The sequence below is a fragment of the Fusarium phalaenopsidis genome, assembly GCF_050370095.1.
Source record: "Fusarium phalaenopsidis strain FUZ10S chromosome Unknown contig_32286, whole genome shotgun sequence".
NCBI classification, from domain to species: Eukaryota; Fungi; Ascomycota; class Sordariomycetes; order Hypocreales; family Nectriaceae; genus Fusarium; species Fusarium phalaenopsidis.
Window position 1 is genome coordinate 2951510 of NW_028145413.1, and position 19339 is coordinate 2970848.

Below are 19339 nucleotides of genomic sequence, written 5' to 3' on the forward strand. Positions count from 1 at the left end.
TTTCGCAGATGACATGGGCATTGGATCACCTACTTCGAATTACATCAACATTTCGAAATTATAGTCGAGCGTTCAGAGCATAAATTTCCCCTGTCTTCCACTGCGTGGTTTGCCAACGCTCGAAATATCGACAGCCTACCGAATCGTTTGCCGACCCCTGCGCCGTTCCAGATATCCACCAAGCCTCAAGATGCACTCTCGTCTTCTCTGGAAGATCAATAACCGACACCGTCTCCCCGTCGGGTCGCCACGGGAGAACAAGATAAAGGAATGTGCTTCGAAACTTGAGGCCTCGATTGTGCCATACCTTTCCTCCAAGTTGTGTCAAATGACTCGGTTCATGCGGGCTGCCAGAAACACGGGCTGTTGGCTGTTCGAATTGCCAGAAGAGTTACTGCTCGAAATACTGAAACACCTTCCGCATAGCTCCCTTTATCTGCTGCGACAAACCTGTACGACATTTCGTCGGGTATCTATGGACATTACTTTCAGGGATTTCAATCTTGAATTCTCGAAACCCTTGGACGAAAGCTTCTGCATTACCCAAGCTGGCCACGAACAGCGCAAGATGGTTAGGGACGTACTGGTACGCCGGACTCACTGTGACGACTGCAACCGATTCCGGGAGACGGGCCACTTGAAAGAGAAGATGGTGGAGCTCTACGAGCCCATGTTTTGCAGAGTCTGCGACGATCATCATGCCGCACTCTTCTTTGCACGAGATCAAAGATATTCCAAACTACACGGTGGTGGATGTTGCTTAGGACGACGCGGCTCGTTTCGTGTTTGCTCCCATGTCTCACTTTCTGCATACGACCTGAGATCATTCTTCTTGACTCCGTGGGAGACGACCTGTTGGTACCCTTCTCATCGGCTTCTAGCTCGCTCAGGCAACCAAGTTCGGGAACGATTCTCACCGCCCCCCAGATTCATAGCACGCGCGGATGAGAGGTCCACGTCCACGTTCTGTTTGAGGGTCAAGACGAGTATTCTCCTACTCGAAATTGACCCCTGCAAGATCGATATTGACCTTGTACGACAGAGCCTAAAAAGGGCAGCACGCTCACCTGATGGCCAGCAGTTCTGCAAACACATCTCTCTATTAAGTGAGACGGTTCTGAGCAGCCTGGCTTCAGATGCATGTACGTGTTTATCCGATGAAGCCATGCCATGCAATGAACACGCCTTGATGTGTCGACACTGTGGTGCTGTTTATAACTTGGAGTATCAAAGACGCGAAACGGGGTCTAAGAAAGCTCACCTCTATCTCTCCATGAACGTCAACTGGAGCAGCATCGATCCGCTCACCCCTGTATGGCTGCTTAACCTCAACTATGATTATGGCCCCCTTGCCTCTTTGAAGGAGAAGAAGAGACACCCTGTGATTGACAACGGGACGAAACACGTACTGTGGTGCGACAGCCCCGGTTGCGCCACAGGTTTAGAGCTTCGATGGATGAAGATGGTCAAGACTGTTTTCAACGAGACGCATGGGTGCAGGAAGACGAGAAGCGCTGACAAATTCGACTTGGCGGCATTTTCCTCCTCACGTTGGTCATGGCAAGAATACGATGCCTTTTTCGAGGCCCGGCGCAAATACGGCGACTCTCCATCTGCGCGCCGGGTGTTCTGGCAGAGATGAGGTGGAATTCATAGGGATGCTGCGATGGAGCCTGGGCTTGATGTAACATCTCATCCTGCTCTTCTGATACTCATGTCGAGTTTTTCGGGGCCTTTTTTGTACCTTGAGGATTCTTTTGTGAAAATACGTTTGCAACGATAGTACCTCACTCTATACATTTGCCATCCCGACTACTGTCCAGAGTCGCAGCGGCTATTTCTACCAGATCAGATAAAACTGTCAACGCCGCTAACCAGGCTTTTATGATTGGATTGGTGTGGCTCGGTTTTGTCCTGTTAAACGTGATGTATGAAGCAACCAGAGTCTCATTGGTTGAAGGCATTGTTGATGGTTTTGTGGCTGTTCAGCTGTCATGACCCTGGGCGCTTAAACATGCTTGATAACCCGTTGTCACCTCCTTGAGCCCTGACAATTTATCTTCTTTCTAATATGGCAGATAAATCATGGATCTTGAACTTTTGTGTCCGATTGATGATCGGCGTACCGCGCGAGAGTTGATGGTGAAGTTCATCATCGCCCACTTCACTGCCGTCGCTGCGTTTTGCAACTACCTTTCCCTTCGCAACCAAGAGTTGGGGTCTATTGAGCCTATTCTTTTTCTATTCTGCCCTCTTATTGTTCCACTTCAGATATTCTTGGGCTTGTTGCTGATTACTGGCGTGTGTATTGCGAATATCGTCACCGGCCGTTCATCTCTTGGCCATGAGTGGTCGACATACACACGTCGGCTGAGAACCCTCTTGGGCAAGAAAGCCATCACAAACGCGCCTTCAGGGCTGGCCCGCTCTCCTACGGGATCACTCGAGTCTGGAGGTGCAGAGCAAGTTGCAGGTTCAAGGCTTGCCAAGGCCTACGTCACTACTGGAAGACTTCTCCTTGTGCTCGGGACACTATTCCAGTGCGTCGCCACCATTTTTCTTTACGCGCGGCGAGTTGATGAAAGAGGCTGGGATTCGCTTAGTGCCATCGACTTTCGGACTTTTGAGCTTGCCATTGGCGGTGCTGCTGTATCCGTCTTGTCGGCTGCGCTGCTGCTCAACTTCCCTGGCTTTGGCCAGGCGACACAAGAGGCATCGGGTGGACACATTGACGCGGCGCTGCCGTTGTTTGCCGGTGATCCTCAAAGGTCCTGCCGATGGTGGTTTCTGGGTTACTCGGAGAAACATGGGCTATGGACTTGCATCATACCCATCTATGCCTTGTGTAACCTGGCTTGCATGTCCAACGGCACACCTGTGGTATCACAACGCTCACACTGGATCTTTCTTGAGGTCTTCCTAAAGGAATGTCTACTCATGTCTCGATTTGTCTTTATACCTGGAATCCTCGGTATCGTCCTCGCAACCCATGCCTGGATAAAGGGACGCACCAACCCCAAAACGAACCCTGTGCTTGGGCTTAAGCAGTTCCTCGAGTACCTCCTGTTGCCTTCAGTGACATATCTTGGATTTACCCTTGCCATGCCAATATACATGTCGTTTGCGCTGGTTGTTGCAGGAAGCGCCTTTGAGGTTCTTTGGATCAAGGGGTTTGAGGCTTACGATGTTTGGTCGGAGTTTGAGTTTGCTGCCTCTGCTGATGAAGCTCATGTTTGTCCTACGCTTTGGAAGGACCCTGTTTCGGAGTATCTTTGGTCTCTCATGTAGTGTAAAACGTTTGTTTGGGCTTGCACTGCTGGCAGTGAAGCAAACTCTATAGCGAACATCGTTGTTTACAGATAAGACGAAGGCAGCCCTTGATCGAGAATGTTTTTCAAAGCAAGATATAGGCCGAGTGCTTATAATAGAATATCCAACTAATAGTGCCAACATAGTACATTCCCATGCAGGTATGAGTGGTTGTGGGTACGGGCACACATGGGTATTAATCCACCCACGACATGCCCATGGGTATTATCTACCCAAGCAACCCATGGGTATCACAGAGCGATGGGTGGGTAGCCGTGGGTACCCAAGGGTCAAAGCTTCGCACAACATCAATCAACACGTGGGTACCCATGGGTATTTGACTACCCATGATAACCCACAACCACTGCACACGTAATTGGGAGATGCATCGGCCCAATCTTTGCAGAATTAGTTGCTGATGCGTCCTGAAGATAGGGTTGGCCATCCGTGACTTTCTGAAAAGTTGTAATGGCTGACCCATCACAAATCTAGTTGCCAATGTTAGAACACTTGCAATTCTGTGTCCAAACACTTGGAACATACCCCTTGATCTTCCCAGCCATTCTGACTCGATTCAAAGAGATCCGGGAACCAAGCAGCCAACTTGTCCATCACGGTCTCGGTCGTCAACCAGATGTCCAGGTACCTCAGCGCTGCCTCTTGGACTTGTCGGACGGCCTCGTCTTGGCCGTAGGCATTGGCGATATCTCTGATGTTTGAGCAGCATTCGGAACACACTTGCCTGTGTCCATGGTTGTCATGGAACACGGTGTAGCAGCATACATCGCACATAGACATGATGTCAAGGTTGTGCTAGATGATATAGTGAGGTTGGTATTGAGGGGGTCGATTGAGAAACCTGGATCAAGAAGATTCGGAAGATTAGATCTTTATATACATACTAGGAATGAGATTCCCATGCGTAGACTACATATCTAAGCCTATTACTTAAGCCTAAAGTAAAGACACTATGAGATGAAAATGAGGCGGACAGTTGCATAAAGTTGCACCTTCATTTGACGAGGCAACGTACTTTTAAGGCTAAGTAGCCAGCGTTACCAAATCACATCTGTGATGCACAAGGTAATATCTCCGATTTTTCTAGAAAGCTGGGCACTTGCTTGATTGCCTAGAAAATCGTGATGACTTGCTTCACACTGTATTGTGAATGCCTTTGCGAAGCCGGGCGATTCACGCATGCCCAAAGAAAGAATTCGAAGCTGTCCCGCGGCGCCCGAGGCATGCTTGGGACCTTTCGGGGGTTAATAACATTCGTAGTTCATCTGTGTCATTGTGATTCGAGGGTCCCTTGATGATATGGTCGTGAAGTGGGTATTCAAGTCTTGCAAAATAACTATATCTATCATCATTAATCCGTGAATGTATATCCTTCTTGTAAACCCATCTTTTGTAACGCCGCTGGATATCTATTGCCATCTCAAGCCTCTCCCGGACGACATTCGTCCTGTTCCGGAAGCCCCCCCGCCCAGCAGTCGTCAATGTCATACCGAAGTGTTGGGCAGCTCAACAGGCGGTGGAGTCTTGGGCTTTGGCCGATCAGAATCGTCCGCGGGGAGTTGGTGGTATATGGGTGTCGGATTTCCTTGGTTCCCCGGGTAGGGGTGTTCGTACATGGCCTGCTGCATCATCGAGGGATGGCCGAAAGGAGACTGAGCGTTGTATTTGGCACTGTCCGCGGCAGCTTTGCGCTTCTGAAAGCGAATAAACCAGAGCCCGAATGCTATAAGAGCGATCAGTGCCACACCTCCGACCACGCCGCCGACGATGGCACCAACTGGCGTCTCGGAACCTCCATCGGAGTTTCCGCTTATGGGCTGTCCCGTCACGCTGACTGTAGCTGTCACAGGCGGGAGTGTTGTCACGACGACTGTTGGTGATCCCTCTTCGTTCGTCTTGGTCTGGGTCACTTCGCTCTCGATGGTCATCATGACGGAAATAGGGTCGTCGACGGCAGTACTGTCGCATCTGTACGCCGTGATATCTTCGCCATCGATCTCCTTGATTCCTGTCCAGCAGTGAGAATACACAGAGCCGGTGCTGGACCAGATTCGGTCAGCAGGTTCACTTGTATGGGCGGTAGACCGGGTATTATACCAGTATGCACCTCGCTCATCCCTCGTGGCTGGCGGCTTGTCGGTCGCGGCGTAGCATGTTGTATATACGGATTCGCTGCAGCCAAAGAACGCGCCAGTGGTCTCGCATCGAGTATCTTTGCCGCAGAGAAAGGACAAGACAGTACCAGCTATCCTATTAGAGAAATGGGCTTGTCACTGCGAGGAGGGTAATACCTTTGTCACTCTGGGTGTATAGACCACAGAGGCCTTCATCTTCCTGACGGGCAAAGAGGCGCCGGGAGTCTATCTTGGCCATGGCTGTCGGTGCCGGAGCCTCAGGAGCTACGAGCTCCGCGTAACGTGCCTTGACCATTGTATTTTGATCGTGTGAAGAGAGTTCGTATTCTGGGTTGTTGTTGCAGAGTGATCTGGGCAAGTAACGTCGGCTGGGGGTACTGCATCAGAAGAGATTCGGAGGAAGAAGAAGAAGGAATAAGACGTGAAACCAGAAAAGGGCATGGAATAAGTTAAGGATCAGGCTCTGCTTCTCCTGCCCATGGTATAATCCTTTCAGGCCATGACCACTCCGCCCCGGAGGATCACCGACTCTGCATAATTGCAGGCCTTCGCCCCTACTAGTCCGCCGTTGATGACCCATAATAGCGTGTGCACCTCTGCGGCACGTACTCAGCGCGCCTTGGCCTGCAGAGTTTCGGTGCTTCTCAGCCTGGTGCCAAGACCAGGCTGGCGGTTACATGCTATTTTGGCAGGGGCTGAGCATGAACTGGGTCAGAAGCGAAGGGCTTGACAGCTTGGCAATCCTTAGCCCTTGTCAGACAGGTTGATAAAGGATTGCGGCTAATTAAAATCAAGCGTAAATTGAGCAATGAGGCTCTGCCGTGGGGGACTGGGGTTGGCGGTGAATGATTGATCTTGGCAAGATTATTGGAACCAATCTCACAATATGGCAAGCTAGGTTGACGTGCTTGCCTATCAGTGGCATGCAACAAATCTGAGCGAACTTAACATTCAGGTTAATTGCTAGGAAAATCGGAGTTTGTTTTTATGAAACTTTCCCCCCCTTGTTTTCTATTTATGGCACCCTTCAAATTTGCTTTTGATAGCGTGCTTGCTTTGAGTATTCCGGAACTAGGTCAAATGCAAACAAGAGGTCCTCACCTATATAAAAACCACAAGCCTGCCGCCTTGTGTACAGTCTTCCTGTCCCGACATATGCAACACTTATATATATGACTAGAGCTCGAAGTCCCGTAGCCTGACGAGAACTTCTGCAATGTCGCTGCCGTTGAAGATAATTGCGATGGCGAATTCATGCCTCTCATGACATCGTCCCTTCTGAACAGTACTCTCACGAGAGGGCCGCATATATATATACACCAAACGTGTCAACCCGACCCGAAAGACTCATTCTATGAAAAGAGAAACTTTATGATATACATTTCAATACAGGATCTTGCGCAAAGACATGCGATAAAGATCTTATTATATGCCTGGTTTCTATGACCCCTATAGCCCGGTATTTGAATTAGCATGGTACGATTGGCTGAGCAAATGATGTATAGATAAGCATCTCCAGGCCAAGGAAAGAGCAGCATGCTTCCTCAAGATATGTGGTATTGATGTGGATTTCGCTTTGGCGGAGGATCCTTTCCGCCTCCCCACGAGGTCGAAATATCGTCTTTACACGCCTTTTTGCCCTTCTTGCCGTCTTCTCTTCAATTGACAGCTTACACTCGCCTGTGGCCGGAGATGCCTGACTCAACGCATGGCCCCGAGTACAATGTGGCCATTTATCAATTCTCGTTCAATGTGTTTTTTATTCTTGGGCAGATATAGTTTATCATGCTTGAGTTGGACTATGATCGGAGGCTAGAAGTTGACGCCGAGCCGAGTTCCCCGCAGATAACCGCTTCAATAATAAGCTCAACCTTGCTCTTCCTTGACTCATCTTGGAACTGTCAACTACTTCACCGACAATCATATTCAAAATGTCTTCACAAAAGCAAGCTGTGTTCACCGAGGCTGCGCCAGCGCCTCTTCCCCAGTTCTCCCAGGCCATCAAGCACAATGGCTTGGTCTTCTGCTCTGGAAACATCGGCGCTATCCCTGGCAAGAAGCTTGAGCTAGTGGAGGGAACCGTGAAGGACCGAACGGTGAGCGGAAAATCTGGGTTTGAAAGAACGAGGCTAATTATTTGGGCAGAGACAAGCTCTCAAGAACATCGAGGCCGTGCTTAAGGAGGCTGGCAGCAGCCTTCAGAACGTTGTCAAGGTGAACATTTTCATCACCAAGATGGCCGACTTTGCTCTTGTCAACGAGGCGTACGACGAGTTCTTTACCGAGGCTCCCAAGCCTGTGAGTACCATACGAACGATGTTTTATGTGACGCCTCTGGCTAACATCTAATAGGCGAGAACTTGTGTGGCCGTGTTCGAGCTGCCCCTGGGCACCGACGTTGAGATTGAGTGCACTGCGTTCGAGACGAGCAGAGAGTCCAAGATTTAATTGATGTAGTTCTAACTTGGATATAATTATCACTTTGTCTTGAATAAAAATAGACCAAATACAACAAAAATGAAAAACCACTCAAAAGGACCCCAGGATGAGACTCTCACCCGCCGCGTACTCAGCAGCAACATTCGTGCACATATGCCGAGCCTTGAAATACCACACAAGAAAACTCCACATGTTAAAGTTTCCCATCTGGCCAACTCCACGACTCGGTCCAACTGAGGCAGCTAGACCAACCTTTGTTTCTGGAGAGTACTCTTGCACCTTGGCTCCAGCCAGGTACTGTCCTATGGCAGCGGCGAGGTAGCGCACCTGAGGTTCCCTGATGGTGGCGGCATACGAGTCGGCGTTTGAGGCATCGCCGGCAAGGAAGACGTTGTCGTAGCCTGGAGCGCGGAGAGAGGATGTTACTTTGAGGCGGCCGTTTGGTTCGAGTAGGGAAGAGGGTGCAAAGGAGGTGTTGAAGGTGACGCCCCAAGTAGCCACGAACAAATCCGTCTCGAGCACCTGCTTAGTTCCATCGGCCTCTGTGAGCTCTAGGATACTTCCTCCTCCGTCCTTGTGGGTGGTGTTTGTAACTCTGGCACTCGGAATAACCTTCACCTTGAGCTTCTCGAGCTCCTTCTTTGCTGCCTGCCGTGTCGCCTCAAGGTTTTTGGCCTCGAGGGGGAGTTTGTCGGTGATAACTAGTGTCACCTCCTTCTTGCCTGCCTTTGCATACTCATGCCCAAGTTCACCAGCAAACTCGACGCCCGTCGGACCTCCACCGCCCACGACGATCGATCTGGCCTTGTCCACTGCGTCCCGTAATTTGGCGAGGGAACTACGGGTTTCTTGAGATGTTCCGACCAGCTTCCAAGGCATGCTATCGACGTAATCACTGCCGGTGGCCACTAGGATAGTGTCGTAGTGAAGCATCCGTGTCTGTTCATTACTCTGGTTGATGGCGACCGAGTTCTCGTCAGGGTTCCAGGTCTCGACATTTCCAAGAACAAACTCAAATCTCTGAGAAGAATACTTCGAAAAGGCCTTGGGGATTGAGAAGAAGACTTGATCGTCGGTGAATTGGCCAGGGATAGCAGCCCTCGGAGTTGCTATGTTCCAATAGAACTCGTCGGATCGCGAGACGAGGATGACTTTGAGGTCGTGTTTGGTGGAATAATGTTTGAGAACATAATGAGCCAGAGGAAGGCCAGTCAGGCCGGCGCCTAGAATGACAAAGTTCTTGGGCATTGTATCGGGAGAGAGAATGTAGTGGAGGGAATGAAATCGATAGGGAAGGGAAGCAAGAAGAAGAGGGAATGGATATGCTTTTAATAGGCCATTTTGGCCGACTTGTTCGCCCGAACGACGGACAAAAAAATCCAAGAAAGATCAGCTCATACTACATCTTTGCTTTACTAATTCATGTGAAAAGGCTGGTTGTGCGCCTTGGGCCATTTACACCTCGTGAGGTTTCGTCAGAAGCAGATTAGCTCGAAGCTCTGGTGATCAAACGCCGTCAGGGGTCTGGAAGTTCTCGCAGGGTTTCGCCAGATTAGGGCTAGTGTACCATTTACTCAGCAGCCTGTGACGGGGGTTTTTGGGAACATCTCGGAGACTTTCAAACAACCTTCCTCTTATCACAGACACAAACTTGAGTATGCAATCAAACTCATCATGTCAAACCTGCAGGACGCGGCGTATCAAGGTAAGAGATTTGGCCTCAAATTTCAACTGGTAAGCTAATAGAAAAATAGTGTGACGGAGCAAAGCCCATTTGTCAGAAATGCATCAAATCTCATCGAACTTGCGTCGAGGCCGACGCTGCCAAGCAGCAGCAGTTCGCCATCCACATTGAGAACCAGTATGCCGCTGGAGAGAAGAGAAGACCGAGGGGACCCCGGGCTAGTCTTGTTCCCATAAATTCCAATGTCGACCTCAAGACACGTGCCCGTGCGTACTATGTCCAGAATCACTTTCAAGTATTCCAGGACATGCCCGACGTGGCCTTGACTTGGGCTGAATGCCTTCACGAATGGAAGGTGGAAGGGAAAAGCTCACCTATCGTTGACCTGGCATTTTTCACTGTGGCACTTTCGGTGTTTGCTCGTTTTCAAAACTGTCGACTTGCTGCCGCTGAGGCGTCAGAATCATACCTGAGTCTGCTTCGACACATGCAGAACCGCATCCCACGCCTCAGCAGTGGAAGTCCAAGCTCGGATGAGATCGACGAGTATCTACTGGGGGCTCACTTCATGGCCCGATACGAGGCATTTGTGCAAAACCACGGCAATGAGGCCGACTTGGAGCCTCTCAAGGAGGTCAAGGTATGGTTCCATATCGATGGCGCGGCAGCAATTCTGAAAATCTGGTTCAACGATCGACACTGTTACAATCCGACAGCAATCATAAGGCAGACAAGGAGGAAGCTGATCAAGTCTTGTTTGTTACGCGAGCAACCGCTTCCCCGCTGGTTAGCGGATGGCGGCGTGTTTGGTGAGAGGGACCTGGCATTGGAGTTTGATCATTTGACGATTCAGTTTATTGATCTGCAACGCAAGTACCTGGAACTGAAACAATCATCCCAGAACGGAACATTGGTTTCTCAGAAGGTCGACAGCCTGATCAACGATTTCCGCATACTTGACCAGGGGCTTCAAAGCTGGGCTACCCGGCTTCCAAGCAAGTGGTCGTACACCAAACACACTCTGCCAGAGCCTTGCGATCATTCAAAAGCCGATTTCTACTCCAAAACCGTCTCGGCTTGTGCAAAACTTGGATACACTGCAGTGTGGAACGAATACTACGCTATTCAGATGCTGGTTTCTCACACTCGTCTCCAAATACTTCATCTCGCACCGCAACTCAACTCAACGGAAACACTCGAATGTCTGACCTGTCTTGGCTCATCAGCCGACTCTCTCGCATCTTTTGTGCCCTTCTGTCTGGGGCGTATTCGCAAGACACCAAAAGGAAGCGTGGAGTCTTCGAATGATGACTTCCAACCCTACTTGGCTAGTCTCGTTGTCTGGCCCTTGTCACTCGCCTCAGGTTTGCACACGTTGGAACCAGCACAGCGGCAGTGGTTTTCCTCGATTTTAGCCCGGATTAGCAAGGAGTCCAGTGAGTGCTTGTACGCCTATGCGGCGAGCGACTACTGGGCAGTCCCTTGACGCCCAGAACACCACCAAAAAGAAACCATCCCAAAGTCTGAAACTCCCGTTCTAATGCGTAATCTGGGAATCGAACCCAGGGCTCCCCGACGTTACTCGAATGGCAACGGAGAATTTTACCACTAAACCAATTACGCTGTTATGGTGTTGAGACCCATCTTGATGGTGGGTTGTGGTGGAGAGGTGGTCTACGAGAATTCAAGACGCCTCCTCTCAACTGATTGGGATGCTCAAGTGAGTACATATCAAGAACAGGAGACAACTGTGTTAACCGCAGAAGAACAAGATACGTTTAAATATACGCAAAGGCATTAGGGGCATATTGCTGCGCGACGCGGGGACTTCAACACCAAAAAGAAAATCATCGATAAGAGCAAAAAACATACAACAGCGGGGATTCGCTGGTCGTCACCGACCCAACTACTAATCCGCCCCTCACTGGCTTATCTATGGGAGAGCGGACGGGATCCCGAGTTCTCCAGTGGGTATGGTCGTATGTGACATAAGTTGGTGGTGGAAGGGCTCATATTCACGAGGTGGCAGGGTGATGTAAACCAGGGCCAATGCCCCCCTTTGATCTATCTATTTAATTTTTAGGAACTCGACTCGGCCTTGTATCTTCCTTCATCCGCTTTGATGATCATTCGGAACAACTCAATGTCATTTCGCGCATCGGCCGCGCTCGTCTTGGGTGTCTTGTTTCCAATAACACAGTCGTACAATTCCAGCATCTCCAACGTGTAAGGATCCTGGTACGTCTTTCTGATGACCCGCTCTTGGAAACCATCGTCACCAATCTTTTCCCGGATCGTCAAAGTCACGGGAAGACCCTTGACGTAGGGCGAGTCGTAGTTGACGCGGACAATCTTGTCTTGTGAGTAGACCTCGATGTGTGCGTCGAACTGCGGCACGCCGTTGAGTCCTGACTCGTACGAGACGGGGAAGCCGTCGTATTCAAAGAGGACGCTGAAGATACCGGGGAAGGTCAGACAGGCGCCGGCGACGCGCTTGGGCATGCCAAGAATCTCTCGCATTGCAGAGAGATCATGTGTTCCAAGACTACAGTATTGTTAGCAAGCCATCTCTCGTCTCGAGAATAAGTGGAACTCACCCTCCAAGCACACGAAGCATCCTCTTGGACTTGGGCGTGATGGGAACGTCAAATTCCTTCCCAAGAGCCTGCTCTTGGATGTCCGTCTCACGCTTCAACCGATCCTCGCCATCAGCCTCAGTAAAGTCGCTAAACTTTTGAGGAAAAGTACCCGACTGATCGACAAAGACCGAGTTAGGTCCAATGATATCCCTGACGCGGGCATATTGGATGTTTTCCATGCCTCCGACTTCCTTTACGGCGTCGATAAAGGCGGTTGCGTAGCGGCGCATCGTGCCGACAAACACCTTGCCCTTTGAGGTGCTCTCAGCTTGGACGAGTCTGTCCAAGTCTCTGAAGCAGAGGGCTGCTGGCTTCTCGATGAGACAGTACTTGTCATTCTGAAGAGCGATGATGCCGTGTTCGACATGATACGCGTCTGCGTTGGCGATCAAGACTACATCAACATCTGGAGAGGAGCACAACTCCGAGGGGTCAATGGTTGTCTTTGGCGTGCCTCCTTGGACCTTTCTGGCACAATGGGCCAGTGCTTGTTTGGAGATGTCGCAGAGATAGGTCGTCTGGAACTTGTGGGAGAGAAAATTGATGTTGGGAATGTGTGCGACCTGGGAAATTTCCCCGCAGCCGATGATGCCAACGCGCAGGATGCGAGAGTCGCCTTCTGAGCTCTCAGGCTGACGGGTAGGAATGCTGCCCATTGTGTCTGAGCGTTCTGGACTTGGATCTGGTGGAGGTTTGAAAGGGAGCCGATGATTCTGTCAACTTGGCCAGAGTATAACTTTCAGGCTCTTAAAAGGCAGATGTGATTTTGGAAGAAGCAAGTTCGCAAATGCGAGATTGCTAGACATTTATTCATCAGTATAATTCGCTGATTACTTTCCTCTTCCCTCCCTGCACCAAACACCCAATCCCGTCCCCCACAGCCGACCTGGCAAAGTCATCCCCGCATACCGACACTCCCCGACGCTAGAGGTCGTTACCGATACTCCGCGGACAGGGAATAATGACTCGCCCCTCACGAAGCCCCCTTGGTTCGTTGCTACCATGTGCGCTCTGTTGGTTCTTCCCCATGGGGTCATGAGGAAAGGGTTGCTCTCGGTTAGCAAGATCTGGACTGGTCTGGGGTACATTTGGATGAGAGATCGACGGTGATAAATTGAGACGCGGATCCCTTCGTTTTGAGATCCTCAAGCACATCTCCAAGTGTCAGGCCCTCTATTCGTTTCTGCAAAAAATTCTTCAATTTTGGGAATCATGGGCATCTTCAGCAAGAGAGAGGCCGAACATGCCGTCGGCTCAGAACTCTCCCGAGTGAGCAATCTTCAAGCACAAACTGTTGGCCAGCTCTAACCCAATCTCAAACAGGTTCTACCGCCAAACCCAAAGCCGTGGTACAGAACCTGGCATATCTTGAAGCTCAACCTATGCCTCTTGGTCCCCTTGTTCTCTGCCTCGTCCGTTGGTTACGATGGTATAGTCTACCTATTGACTGATATTTGAGTCTTCAATGTTAACATCTTGACAGGTTCGATGATGAATGGACTTCAGACTCTCCCCCAATGGCGTCAATACTTTGACAACCCAGAGGGAGCCCTCCTCGGTCTCATGAACTCTGTTTACCCCCTCGGAAAGGTCGTCTCCTTATTTGTCGTGTCTTATGTGTGCGATCGCTGGGGACGAAAGCTGCCCATGCTCATCGGTTTTATCACTTGCATTGCCTTTGCCATCCTCCAAGGTCTTTCCAAGGATATCCACAGCTTCATCATTGCCAGAGCGTTTCTGGGTTTCTTTACGAGTTTCATCAGCCAGCCTAGTCCCATCATTATTACTGAGCTGGCGTATCCAACCCAGCGAGGAAAGTTGACTGCTCTATACAACACCTTCTTTGTAAGTTTATTGCAATTTCAGTTTCATGCGCGTACTTACACTCTGCAGTACTTTGGATCCATCTTTGCTGCTTGGTGCACATACGGCACATTCAAGATCCAGTCGACTTGGAGCTGGAGAATCCCATCTCTCCTACAGGGAGCCTTGCCGGCCTTTCAGCTTCTGGCCTGGTACTTTCTCCCAGAGTCACCAAGGTATGCCTTGCCCTATACTCTGCCCGCTCAGAACCATAGCTCAACTAACACGTCCAGATGGCTTGTTTCTCAGGGACGCAAGGAAGAAGCCCGCAAGGTCCTCGCAGAGTATCACGCTGGCGGCGATGCCGATTCCCCCCTTGTCAACTTTGAAATGGACGAGATTGAAAGGGTCATCACTCAAGAATCCGAAGCCCTCTCCGCCACCTCCTGGGTCGAGTTGGTCCGCACACCCGCCAACCGCAGACGTACTCTCATCGCTGTCATCGTCGGTTGGTTCGCACAGTGGAACGGCGTGGGAGTCGTCAGCTACTATCTCGTTCTCGTCCTCAACACCATCGGCATCACAAAGGTCAAGGACCAGACGCTTATCAACGGTCTCCTTCAGATCTTCAACTGGCTTGCGTCTACCTTCCTTGGAGCACTCATGGTCGATCGACTCGGCCGTCGCACTCTTTTCCTTGTTTCCACGGCTGGAATGCTAGCTGCCTATGTTGTGTGGACCGGCCTTACTTCGCATTTCGTCAACACGCACAACGAGGCAACGGGACGGGCAGTTGTTGCCTTCATCTTCATTTACTACCTGTTCTACGATATTGCCTGGACGCCCCTTCTCCAGGCCTATCCTGTCGAGATCTATCCATACACCCTCCGTGCCCGCGGTCTCTCAATCACCTACATCTCGTCCTTCACCGGTCTCATTGTTGGCAACCAGGTTAACCCGATTGCTATGAAGGCCATCGCTTGGAAGTACTACATTGTCTTCTGCTGTATCTTGGCGATTTTGTTTGTTGTGATTTGGTTCCTCTTCCCTGAGACAAAGGGCCACACTCTCGAGGAAATCAGGGAGGTCTTTGAGGGCAAGCAGAACGACCATGACCGCCTGGCCAAAGTTGAGTCCGGCGTGGATGAGGAAGAGTCTCGGGAGAAGGATGGAAAGGCAAAGCAGCTTGAGGTTGTTTCTTAAGGGAGGTGTTTGTGGTTTGTGTAGATGAGGACGCATGGTGGTTGTGTGTAGTGGTGTGGGAGATAGTTGAACAAGCCTTCTTGCAATCATACAAGGCATCACAGCTTAGGATATACTATACAATCCAGGCAAAATTACCTTTCTGTAATCACATTTATTGTTGATAGTTGCTTCGTTTCGTCGTGGCTGGAGTTTCAAATGCATCTTACTGGACTTCCCATGGGATCCCGGACCGTCGGCATCGCAAGTAAAATCCCGTTAGTCAATAACAAGAACCAAGGTGTATTGTATTTAAAGATCAAATCTCTAGGCCGACGTGAGTCCGTAGATCAACCGTAGTTTGTGGGTAACCTTTCGATCCTGAACTGACAGGAAGTGGGGATTAGGGGAAGTGCCGAAGCTATCGGGGAGTGTCGGCGTTAAGTCGTGGTGCTAATATAGCCGACGACAGTTGAATTATTCATCCATCTTCTCTTTATTTATACGCTTAATCCTCCTCTCTTTTTTGATCCCACGTTAAACATTCATTCCGTCAAACCTCTCATACCTTTCATCATGTCTCAACAAAAACCATCCCTCCGCTGGGGAATCATTGGAACCGGCCTCATCTCGTCATGGTTCGTGGGGGATCTCTCCCTCAAGCGGGATAACGCCCAGGCAACACACCACATCCAGGCCATTGGATCATCTTCAGTCGAAAAGGGCACAAAGTTCGTCGAGACCAATCTTTCAAGCCAAAGCCCAGCTCCTACAGTATATGGCAACTACGAGCAGACGTACAAGGATCCCAATGTCGACATCATATACATCGGAACTCCCCATGCTTTTCACAAGCAAAACTGCCTTGACGCAATCGCTCAGGGCAAGCATGTTCTTTGCGAAAAGGCCTTTACTCTTAATGCTAGAGACGCTAGGGAAGTCTTTGAGGCAGCCAAGCAAAAGGGTCTGTTTGTGATGGAAGCCATGTGGACACGCTTCTTCCCTTTGGTCAAGACTCTCCAAAAGCTCGTCCACGAAGAAAAGGTCATTGGCGATGTCGTACGCGTGTTTTGTGACTTTGCCATGAACATGCACCTCGAATCCCTAGGTCCTGAGTCACGACTCAAGAACCCTGCCCTTGGAGCCGGAAGCTTGTTAGATATTGGCATCTACAGCTTGACGTGGGGCCTTCTGAATCTCGATCCTGGAGTTGGTGATAAGGCGCAGACACCAAAGATTGCGGCGGCTCAGACTCTGGTTGATGGTGTCGACTATGCATCTTCAATCATTCTGCTGTATCCAGATGGAAAACAGGGAATCTTGACGTCTAACGTATCGGTTAAGACTCCTACCGGCTTCTGCCGTGTTGAAGGAACTGGCGGCTACATCATCGTCGAGGGTCCGGCAGGCTCTGTACCTGTTTCATTCACAGTGTACAAGAACGAAGAGTCCGAGGGAAAGAAGTATGACTTTGAGCGACCGGGCAAGGGCTTCTACTGGGAGGCTGACTCTGTGGCGATTGATATTGCGGCGGGAAGGACTGAGAGTGAAACTATGCCTTGGGCTGAGACGGTTCGTGTGTTGGAGATTTTGGATGAAGTGAGGAGGCAGGGCGGCGCCAAGTTTCCTCAGGATTAGATTAGTTAGTGTACATAAATAAATTTGAAAACATCTGAATGGTGTTTTCTGTGTATTTCTTTGTAACTTGGGGCTTTTTGAAGATGCGGTCATGATATATTCATAAAGCGTTACCTAGACCAACTCAGCAAAAACAGTCTCCTGAACACCATCTTTGTTTACCTAGTTCTTTGAAACGCAGCCTCAGCTGACTTGTCAAAATCCATCAATATCAATTTCAGCCACAACATGAAGCTATTCGCACTTAGTCTACACCTAAAATTTGCAAGGGCCTGCTCTTCAGCTCTCGTGACCCTCCAACTTCCCCGCACTGGAGTTATCTCCGACACTCCCCGAGACATGACTCCCCTCCGCAAAACTAGCTTTTCCCCACAGAGAACAAGCCCCGAGATCGAGAAACATCTTCCGCTACTCCCCGACTCTTCATCTCCCTGTTCAGACTGCACCATGTTTAACTACAGAGATGGAGCAGATCAAGCGCCTCAGGCCCAGTCCGGGGCCGCCGGGGGCCAGGGCAACAAGAGACCACGCACAGCGGCCATGTATCAGCGAAAGCGCGCCGTGACGGCATGCCAGAGCTGTCGGTTGAGAAAGACAAAGTGTGACAATGTTCGGCCGGCTTGTGGTTTCTGTTCTAAGAATGGAGCACAATGCATATACCCTGGTCCTGAAACATCGGACTATTCGACGTCAGTGTTTCTAGATTCTTATCAAAGGTGGTTACATTTTGCTGATACTCACAAACAGTTTCGATCCAGCCAGCTTGACCATCCTTGACCGCCTCAACCATGTTGTCACACTCTTGGAGTCTCGACCTCTAGCTGTCATCGCTCAACCCTCAGAAGTTTCACAGCAGGTCTCAGAGGCTCCCATGTCAGTCAACTTCCTGACTTCTGCTGCTCCTACTGCTGAAACTACCACCAATCTCCCCGAGATCGACATCCTCCAGACACTTGATATCCCTGGCTTCCCGTCGACAGCTAACAACTGCGAGGGAGTCCTACACTGGCCAATATTTGAGGGATTGGTCCCTGATGTTCATTCTTTCATCTTAGAGTCGGCAAAAGAGGACAGCGGCCAGGCTGAGACTATAAGAACCGGCTCCCTGGGTAGGGGCGTCCAAGAAGACGACTTCATACCTCTCTCCAAGAAATTCTTGGCCTATGTACACGTGAAGAACCCCATCTTGGATGTGGCAGACTATAAAGCTCAAGTCAGAGACGCCGCAGAGAATGGACCCAGGTGGGACGGACCATCGTGCCTTGTGGTATGTCCCCTTGACACGTTGTCGAAGCCCTTGCTGATGGTTTTCAGTTGATATCCTGCGCTCTTGCATGTCTCGCAGCACCTTTCCAGACTGACCCTGGAATCAACAGCACACCCGAGTCCATAAGATCCTCCATGTCTGCCTACGTAGACCAAGATACCGCATCATCATACTACCTAGCTGCCAAGAAGCGGCTGGGGCTTTTGCAGCCTTCTTTACTCAACACTCAATGCCTCTTCTTTTGTGGCGTATACGAGATGTATTGCCTTCGACCGCTTGAAGCATGGTCTCATTTTAACCGTGCTTGCGTCGACCTTCGCAACCTCCTCTGGTTACGCAGCCAGAGAAGATCGCCGGAAAACCACGCTGTATCTCGCGAGACCCATAGACTAGAGCAAAGGCTATACTGGTCTTGTGTCAAGTCAGAATAGTAAGTCAAAAATTCAAATATCATGTCAAGGCTGACTGACATCATGTAGCGAGTTGAGGCTAGAGATACCTCTCCCACCAAGTGGCATCGCACACTGCGACTATCCTGACATGTTCCCCTCCCCTCCTACAGAACTAGCCTCCCCAACAGCTCAAAACCAAGCTTTAGACACTCTCCAAGACGACATCGTACCTGAAGAAGAAAAGAGTTGGTTCTACTATCTAGCCGAGATCTCATACCGAAGAATGATGAATCGAGTCTTGGCCGTCATGGCTCGCGACGGAGAAAGAGGCTGGATTGACAACATTGGCGATACCATCAAGCAGTGCAAGGACTTTAGTGAACAGATTGACATTTGGTGAGAGAACCCCTGAATCTCAAAGATGAAGCTAACAGGGGATAGGCACTCTCACATCCCACCCCAGATCGACCTCAAGGATGATGAAATGTCCAACAACGAGCTCGCGCAGTTTGTCAAGAACCGAGAGATTAGCTGCCGAGAATGGATTCACAGACCCTTGCTCTTCTACGTCATCCACCAGAATCCCAGCGATCCTCACTACGATGAGGCCCTTCCCCTGGCCCAAAAGTGTCTCCAACTCTCCGTTAAGCACCTGTTCCGGATTTTTGGGCATAACCGGCACCATGGAACTTGGTACATCGCGCGTTCTTGTATTACGAGGGCTCTCACATTGCTTGCTGCAGCCAAGAGCGGGAGGATACCGATGCCAGAACGTTGGAAGGACGCGTTGGAGGTGGCGCGGTGGACGATACATCGGTGGTCGACTGAGGCAC

General features: G+C 50.2%; 9 protein-coding genes and 2 non-coding genes across 11 annotated transcripts; 6 read left to right on the forward strand and 5 right to left on the reverse strand.

Moving 5' to 3' along the window:
* Window positions 1-2085: 2085 nt before the first annotated feature.
* Window positions 2086-3288, forward strand: LRP88_03195 (uncharacterized protein; the record flags this gene model as incomplete). The annotated part of the gene is made up of 1 exon (XM_083239825.1): window positions 2086-3288. The coding sequence occupies one exon, from the start codon at window positions 2086-2088 to the stop codon at window positions 3286-3288; it is 1203 nt and encodes a 400-aa protein (XP_083104955.1).
* A 1523-nt stretch (window positions 3289-4811) lies between these two features.
* On the reverse strand, window positions 4812-5757 carry LRP88_03196 (uncharacterized protein; the record flags this gene model as incomplete). The annotated part of the gene is made up of 2 exons (XM_083239826.1): window positions 4812-5572; window positions 5628-5757. The coding sequence occupies 2 exons, from the start codon at window positions 5755-5757 to the stop codon at window positions 4812-4814; spliced, it is 891 nt and encodes a 296-aa protein (XP_083104956.1).
* Window positions 5758-7393: 1636 nt separating this feature from the next.
* Window positions 7394-7910, forward strand: LRP88_03197 (Endoribonuclease L-PSP/chorismate mutase-like protein; the record flags this gene model as incomplete). Its single annotated transcript, XM_083239827.1, has 3 exons — window positions 7394-7558; window positions 7608-7760; window positions 7815-7910. The coding sequence occupies 3 exons, from the start codon at window positions 7394-7396 to the stop codon at window positions 7908-7910; spliced, it is 414 nt and encodes a 137-aa protein (XP_083104957.1).
* Window positions 7911-7991: 81 nt separating this feature from the next.
* On the reverse strand, window positions 7992-9149 carry LRP88_03198 (uncharacterized protein; the record flags this gene model as incomplete). The annotated part of the gene is made up of 1 exon (XM_083239828.1): window positions 7992-9149. One exon carries the CDS (start codon window positions 9147-9149, stop codon window positions 7992-7994), a length of 1158 nt encoding a protein of 385 aa, XP_083104958.1.
* Window positions 9150-9575: 426 nt separating this feature from the next.
* LRP88_03199 (uncharacterized protein) lies at window positions 9576-11071 on the forward strand (the record flags this gene model as incomplete). The annotated part of the gene is made up of 2 exons (XM_083239829.1): window positions 9576-9606; window positions 9666-11071. The coding sequence occupies 2 exons, from the start codon at window positions 9576-9578 to the stop codon at window positions 11069-11071; spliced, it is 1437 nt and encodes a 478-aa protein (XP_083104959.1).
* Window positions 11072-11126: 55 nt separating this feature from the next.
* Window positions 11127-11208, reverse strand: LRP88_03200. The gene has a single exon. It is a non-coding gene; the product is annotated as a tRNA-Gly (tRNA).
* A 244-nt stretch (window positions 11209-11452) lies between these two features.
* Window positions 11453-11568, reverse strand: LRP88_03201. The gene has a single exon (XR_014475158.1). It is a non-coding gene; the product is annotated as a 5S ribosomal RNA (ribosomal RNA).
* Window positions 11569-11664: 96 nt separating this feature from the next.
* On the reverse strand, window positions 11665-12880 carry LRP88_03202 (Gfo/Idh/MocA family protein; the record flags this gene model as incomplete). Its single annotated transcript, XM_083239830.1, has 2 exons — window positions 11665-12130; window positions 12183-12880. 2 exons carry the CDS (start codon window positions 12878-12880, stop codon window positions 11665-11667), a joined length of 1164 nt encoding a protein of 387 aa, XP_083104960.1.
* Window positions 12881-13436: 556 nt separating this feature from the next.
* Window positions 13437-15230, forward strand: LRP88_03203 (general substrate transporter; the record flags this gene model as incomplete). Its single annotated transcript, XM_083239831.1, has 5 exons — window positions 13437-13493; window positions 13548-13653; window positions 13708-14069; window positions 14118-14263; window positions 14321-15230. 5 exons carry the CDS (start codon window positions 13437-13439, stop codon window positions 15228-15230), a joined length of 1581 nt encoding a protein of 526 aa, XP_083104961.1.
* A 555-nt stretch (window positions 15231-15785) lies between these two features.
* Window positions 15786-16847, forward strand: LRP88_03204 (Gfo/Idh/MocA family protein; the record flags this gene model as incomplete). Its single annotated transcript, XM_083239832.1, has 1 exon — window positions 15786-16847. The coding sequence occupies one exon, from the start codon at window positions 15786-15788 to the stop codon at window positions 16845-16847; it is 1062 nt and encodes a 353-aa protein (XP_083104962.1).
* A 447-nt stretch (window positions 16848-17294) lies between these two features.
* Window positions 17295-19334, forward strand: LRP88_03205 (uncharacterized protein; the record flags this gene model as incomplete). The annotated part of the gene is made up of 6 exons (XM_083239833.1): window positions 17295-17536; window positions 17595-18114; window positions 18162-18544; window positions 18594-18869; window positions 18948-19199; window positions 19250-19334. 6 exons carry the CDS (start codon window positions 17295-17297, stop codon window positions 19332-19334), a joined length of 1758 nt encoding a protein of 585 aa, XP_083104963.1.
* Window positions 19335-19339: the final 5 nt, after the last annotated feature.